Source organism: Opisthorchis viverrini, assembly GCF_000715545.1.
Source record: "Opisthorchis viverrini unplaced genomic scaffold opera_v5_40, whole genome shotgun sequence".
Classification (NCBI taxonomy): Eukaryota; Metazoa; Platyhelminthes; class Trematoda; order Opisthorchiida; family Opisthorchiidae; genus Opisthorchis; species Opisthorchis viverrini.
Window position 1 is genome coordinate 1,610,965 of NW_008751694.1, and position 7,386 is coordinate 1,618,350.

At 39.9% G+C, this 7,386-nt stretch overlaps 1 protein-coding gene across 1 annotated transcript in view; it reads left to right on the plus strand.

Annotated features, from left to right (window-relative positions):
- The window catches only part of T265_02896 (hypothetical protein), a gene marked incomplete at both ends in the record, with an annotated part of 62,785 nt that extends 55,946 nt beyond the window's left edge, over positions 1-6,839 (plus strand). Inside the window, 3 exons of the mRNA XM_009167249.1 lie at positions 182-272; positions 4,164-4,223; positions 6,598-6,839. Of these exons, the coding sequence (XP_009165513.1) occupies positions 182-272; positions 4,164-4,223; positions 6,598-6,738 (292 nt within the window). The remainder of the gene's footprint in view (positions 1-181; positions 273-4,163; positions 4,224-6,597) is intronic.
- Between the last annotated feature and the right edge of the window lie 547 nt (positions 6,840-7,386).

Below are 7,386 nucleotides of genomic sequence, written 5' to 3' on the forward strand. Positions count from 1 at the left end.
ACTTGATGGTTGCTTGAGGACATTTGTTTGACTACGTGCCATGTAGCAAAATGGTTCGATTTAATTAACCAGTTCTTACTAGTTTTGCCCATCAGTAAATTTACGTGGAACCTCTAGTAAATAAAATGTTACGGACGCAAACAACATTTTTCTTTTCCTGGTTTTCATTCCATTGCATCAGTTTCTTGAATGATGTTTGGCCACTGGTCATCTATCATGATCGTTTTCCTGAAGCCGAAGCAGAAGCACACGATATGCTCTATGAACCATCTGTGAGTTCACCACACAGATTGAAATCCTTTCATCTAAATGTCGTTTATTCCGTGAATTACAGCTTTCTTTTGCTGCCCAAAATATCTAGCAGACGAAATGTCTTGGCTTAAATTTTCCCGAGATTCAATAATATTAATCAGTCAAAGACCACTTGGAATAACCTCACAATGCGTTGTTCTACACAAAGAATCAATTCAGAGTTTCCAACCTCTTATGATTTCAAAAGGCTTACCAACTCCATGTGCACTTTACTAACCAAAATGAACACTAACAACGAGACAAGAATGAGATAATTACACATCACTTCTGTTTAGTCAGTTTGAAGTAAAACTTTTCAACAAAAGCGTGAGTATCAAGAATGTACAAGGCCCTTTCTCAGTGTCTATATTTCACGTCCTCCCAACAAAACGCAGGCATCTGAGAGTGAATTTTAAGCAAGCGAGGAAGTTTGCGAGAAGCAGACAGGCAGACTGTAGCAAGAAGCTGTAGACGCATGTACTTTTCGATCAAAAAGGTATCGAGATATACTAAGGAGAAAACAATCACGACGGTTTCTGGTGTGAAGGGACATCAGGTTGTTTCTATTCTGAAAGCGGAAAAGGATTAAGATAAACTGAAGCGAAGGTATTTTATGCCCAATTGAAGTGAAACAAGTGTTTTAATGAGCAGCATTTTCTGGGTGATAGAAATTTTGTGGCCATGTCATAACGGAGGAGTCCTTCTTAAGCAACTTGGGAAAAGAGATGAGGAAAGCTGATCAAGTTAAGTGCATTTAAGTGCATTTATTATGTCAGAAACCCCACGGATAGCAGCCTGACTCAGACTGAGGGGGTCAACTCAGATGTGCTCAAGTGTTCTCTACCAGATATTTCGTTGTTGTGGGATAGAAAGGTCTTTGAAGTCACACAAGTTTATGACTTCGCCTGCCAGTAATCGGGTATATATTTAAGGACTGTAAGCGTCGGATAATGCTCATCAGGTCAATTCATGAATACTGTTGGTAGGTCCTTCAGGAGTGATTCCGGGACGAAGTATCCGAAAATCACACTGGATGAAAGAACCAACGATAAGCCTGCATTCGAAATAAAGAATATAATGAGAGGCATGACAACTTGAAAAAAAATCGGCTGGTGAAACAGTTTGGGACCTGAGAAAACGAACTCCGTTTAACTCAACAGTCTACACACAACTGAAACCTTACATCTGAATCTTTGTTGTCATTTACACTTGTAGGATCCTCAATGTTGTCGCTAATGGTAAAGGCAACAGAGTGTCTTCCAGCGCACACTATGGTTTTTGATGTGTGAACTGGCGTCAGCTTATCCGTCTCATCCTAATTGAGAGCCTGTTTCAGATGGGTTCGCAGGTTATGCGACGGGTGGAAAATTAGCATTTTCCTTTCAAATACGGTATTACTCCTACTACCCTCTAGCTATCGGCAATCCCTGCTGCCGAGATATCGGTTAAACAGAGTAGTTAATGACTCATTGTCGAAGTCAGCACATTTTATGTTTATTGTAGATGAATGAAGTTTGTGGTTACCGGATTTTTAACCCGAAGTTGTTCAAGTCACCTGTAAACTTTATTAAATGCATTACTTGCTGCATTGCCAAATTCATAACAGAGTCTATTAAGATTAGGGAATTGGGACAAAGGCTCAAAAAACTTACCACCTAGCTGCTCAATATTATCCCACACTATGGAAAAGTTCGTACCACCAAGAAGCTTTTGGATTTGGATTCAAATTAGGCCTTCAATCCTTATTTCGCTTAGTGCCATCAGTTCACCGAACCTACAGATCGTACCCCTTCCTTCAAGATGTACTTGAGTAGAGAAGACGAAATCCTTCAGGTCCTATACTAAGCTGTCTCCACACGGAAACGGAAGTAAAAGCAAACTGATTTGCTGGTCTAATACTTATAAAGTGCACAAGTGTAGCTGATGGAAAATCAGTGACTGATATCCTCCAGCTGACTGACATCCCACTGCAATCAGCTTTAATTTAGGCATCCTGGCAATATTCCTCATAAAACACCTGTATTTACTCCTAGAATGTGCTTTCCAACGGAGCAAAAGAACGCGGCCGTCACAAGAATCTAGAAGAGCGCATAGTGATAAAAATAACGCAGTTGTTCACTGCACAATATATTTTGAAGACGTTTATAGTAACAAAAGGCCAAACAAAAAGAAGCGAGACTCGTCAAACTCACTGGAAGGTCATCCAGAGGCTAAAACAAGCACGGGTTCAAATTCAGTGCACAAATAGTTCCAGTGGAAAGATGCTTCATTATAACAAGTGCATGATGAAATGTGCTCGACCCTCGGACCACTAGTTTACGCATGAAGACGGGTTGATGGTTTGAGTAGAGTTCAAACGGATCACTATGAAAATTCTACTTGCATGTGTGGGTCTCGGCGTTGTGTTGCCTATGCAAATCGTTGATAAATAATATAGGCTTACATAAGCTTACATGTTCCGTCAACAACAGTTTTCTGACAGTAAAAATTCCGCAATCTTCCACGGTAACTGGCATGATAGCCACCTATGAATACACCCAACCATCATCATAATCGAACTGCACAAAATGCTTTGGAATGAATGTCTTATATATTGAAGTGTAAGCGGCTTTCACGTAGAAATACTACCCAAGTGTTGGTATTTTTAAGGGGTAGAAGCACAGCCAACCTATCAATCGGGACGACCACTGACAGAATTTGCAATCCGTTGAAAATTTCATGTTAGCTGGATACCATCCAGTCAGTATGTTGTTTTATTTTATTTCCATAGCGTTCAGGAATAACACAACTGCAGCCGAATACCAGAACCTAGTTGGTTTATACGTGACTTTAAGAAATCGGAAATACAGTACATTATCATGATCCTGAAATACTTAACAGTATTCTCCCGGTTCATGACAAGAAACACTGGATTTCCTGCACTTATGTGGAATTGAACTTAAGGTAAAGGCATGGCGCCAGTGGGGAATTTCGTTCAATGCGGCACACCCTGAAAAACACATAAGCAAGACCCATATGACAGTAAAAATGTCTAGTTTTTTGTCCACTAGTCAGGTATGTGCCTAATCATGTTCGAAGCTCACACTCATATGCATGCGATCTGTTACTGACTCTTGGTAGCCCATCTAAAATAGTATCCGTTCAGTTTGCAGAAAGCTCTGGATTTCATATCGCCTAGTTTCTTATGCTCTCTCACTGATAGCAGTAGTATGTCTGTGGCCATTTGCGTTCACTAGTCTCTTAAAAGGCGTCACAATTAGACCGGTTTCCGGAACTCAAACGCGGATGGTAATAGGTAAATCTCTCTAGTATCTGTTATGTGATTGTTGTCCCAGCAGCTACTCAGTCAAACACGATGAACAGCACCTGCTCTTATTTATTGAGCAATCAAGTATTCATTAAAAAGAATTCCTCTTAGACTAACTCGTTTCTTTGTCCTTGAGTGTGTATAATCAGGCGATGTTCTCTGTATAGGAGAATGCCGATGGCTCGTTGAAGCAGTCAGGCGAGGCGAATCACCAAATGTATGTTCATCTCATTGTGAGAATACATACCTCGTACAAACAGTTGACACACTATGTGACTTCTTTTGAAGATTAGTGCACAGTAAATCCAGTATGGAACTTGTGATGGTCGCAAATAACAGTGAAGGCACAGTAAAACTTCGTTGATTTGGAGGGCTCGATGTATGTGTTCCATACTGCAGTCACACAGTGAATCCGTTCGGCAAATGTAAACGAATAATCCCATTTTGGTTAGATGTTTTTCCAAAGTTTTCCTCTGTATTGAGTTTGCTGAATTATAAAACGACCGGCCAAACAAATAGCGGTCAGTAATGTCTTGGAACACTATTTTTATTTGATTTTAAACAGCAGCGTGACGAGACATGCCTTGGAAGTCTGGTTAGAAAAATGCTCGCAGATAATGGGGAGGTGAGTCGTCGAACATTTAGTTTATGTCGATATTTGGTATATCAGAACTTTTCCGCAAGTACCCATTAGTTATTTGCAGTAACCTGGGACGCTTTTTCCGCACACACAGACATACCGCTCTCGAGAGGAGGCTCCTAGATATTTATTAGCGTTAGCTAGTTTCCTGAGGTGTGCATCACTAGCCCATTTCTATATAGAAGGAAACGTTTTTGATTATGTTTTGTGTGAAGCGAAAATCTGGTTAGGAATTGATAATTTTCTCAATACTGTTGTCATTGGAAGTGAAACGGTGGTTAATTTTCCGGCATTATTTCCGTCCAATCAGCCTAAAATATATCTTCCGCATCACAGCTAAAAAGACATCTTGAAAGAAATTAGTTCCTTTTTTTCCAGAGAAACGAATCATCTGGCTGTCTACTGTGATCTTTCAACGAATGGATTATAGTTCTGTCAGCTATTAGCCTGTGGCTACTCAGGACGTCTAAAGATGCTGAACATTGCGATCAAAGTTGTTTTACCAGAAATTGCCACCGTGTGGACTTGGGAAGGGAAGATTTTTTTGAGTTCCAACATTTGCTATATTTTCGGAGCGAAAAAAATATTAACCTTGGCTGCGGTTACTCCAGAAAATGAAAGATTTTCATAGGACAAAACAGCTGACAAACAGCTGATCTGAAGCACAACTTAGCTGAAAAATTTACATTGCGTATTATAGCCTTTGTAGGCAAGCAGAAGTTTTGAAAATTAACAACGGAGATGGAAAAGGTCGTGAGCCATGAAAGAGTTTCAGGCAAATGTTTGCGCACATAAAGACCAGTGTATATGAAGAACAGAATAGGCAACAGGTTAGACGGATTCACTTAAGTACCCCTTCAAAACGAAACTCGTATGCAAATGAGAGTACTTGGTGTAACTGTTGACGAATTTTCTTCGTCTAGAGGCCCTGAACACAAGTTTATTCAACATTAGTGAACACAAAGTTTAAGGGAAAGAAGTCCTCATATTGTCGTACATTTTGTCTTGTGCTTGGTTAGTGTGGAAATAGTATGGATTCTTCCAAGGAATGCACCAGCCACCTGTTACTCAGTTTGCTCAGTGTCACCATTTAGGTGCCTGCTGACCAGTAACCGTTGACAAGTATAGCCGGCGTTTTGCCAGGTCATCGACTAAAAAATAAAACTACTCAGCAAGTGATAAGTATATATATATATATATATAAGAATTGTGCAGATGCTAGGAAACTGTGAAGTATGGGTTTCACAGCTTAATGTCCAGTCTCCTAACTTTGGTCAAGCGGCTGGCAAATTAAACGATAGTCTCAAATAAATGAATCTCTTCCTTATTACGCCATCACCTTATGATGGCTTTGGAGGTATTGAATATATGTTAGGGTAACGCATGCTATGCGCTATGCGAAGTCCGCATGAATAATTACAAATTCGAGCTTACTCAGTGTGTCGTTTGACTAAGAAGTAGTGCTGAGACGACTTGAGGCTAACATAATTCCAAGAAATAATGGATGAACTCCAAATTGACAAGTATCCGTTTCCATCATAAAATTCATTGCAGAGTTGTTCGTTTTGTTAACTATCTGGCTTCAGTTTGGCAAACCACAAAAATTGATGACTCGCCGAGGAATTTTCTATCAACAGGTAGTCACTGCTTGGTGGAAGAAAATGCACTACCATCAAGAGTTTCATTCATAGCCGATGCATCATCGTACGGATGTTTACGAAAGGATAATTCATAAAATACTTTGAGTTAAATCAAACCCACACCGACGGTTTAGCTTGTAATGGAATAGACAGCCAGACACTTTACTTGGTTCACTTTCCCCGTCGCCAAGTGAAAAGCTAACATTTAACTGTGTATTTTGTTACAGAACGATGGAATCGTTACAGCGGCACCCCTTGGGCTGTATTTGCTGCACTATATTTCGTCTTCTACCAAATTAGGAAATGAATACAACGATATGCGAGGTAGATGAAACCCCGGGTTTTGTGACTCATATCCCAAACACTGCAGTTCAAAAAACTCGCATTACTTAACATACCTTCCTGCCAAATGTGCGCCTGCAAACGTGTGAAGCGTCTTTGAGACAACCGTAGTGAGTAATTAATCCATTACACCTAGAGACGTGAATAAACAAAAAAGGTAGCGTGCGTCTTACTCGAGCACGCACAGTCATTAAGACCCAGTGATCTGTTGAATTTGATTGGCACAGGGAAATTTACCTTCAAACACATGAGCCGCAGCCCAACAGTCGAGGCCGCTGAAAACAAAGTCTTGATAAAAAACCTCAAGACTTTACTTTTGTCAATTGACCATATCAAAACGTGCAATAATGTGAGTTATTTATTACTTTCCGTTCCAGATTACACCAGAAGACATGAAAAAGTTGAAAGCCATCTATTTGGATGAGGGCTACAAGCAGCGGGTTGAACGCCATCTCCTGAGTTTCATCAATAATAACTATAATACGCTACCGATGTACGCCAAGCCAGACTTAGTCTAAAGATATACATTTGATGGCTAAGTCAGGCAAGAGGGAACGTTGAATACAGTGTTTGAATAGTTCATAAAGTCATGAAACAATGAGACAGAACTTCAAAAACCAGTTGGGCTTTTTCCGTCCTATATAAGAAATCGATTCAAACGGGATGGGCAAGCTGTACTAAATAGAAGCATACAGCTACTTGGTGTTTACAGTAAATATATTCTACACACTGTCATGCGGCAGATCCCACCAGTGCCATAAAGCTTAAAGATACCCTACTAGTTTCCTCATTTGAAATATAATTTGATACCTGAGCTCAGTGAGTTAACCGACCAGTTATCTAACTACAGCTGTCTCACCAACAAGGCTGACAGCTTAAGCCTTTAAATGACGGGATTTGAGAGTACCGGTGCTTTTAAAATATAGGAGAATCCGTTTCTCATCTTATCGAGAATGTGGGTCAATGAGATAATCTTAAATGAGTTACCTTTAAAGACTAAGTATTCTACGTAAATGTGATAGATGGCACTAAAGAGTAATTTGTACAGAGACTGAATATGGTGAGTCACAGAAGTGCAGTGCATTACTCTACAGTGCTTTATACCGCAAAAATAACTTGTTTTCGGATTACAATACTAGATTTCGATGAACATGTATTAAAAGGTG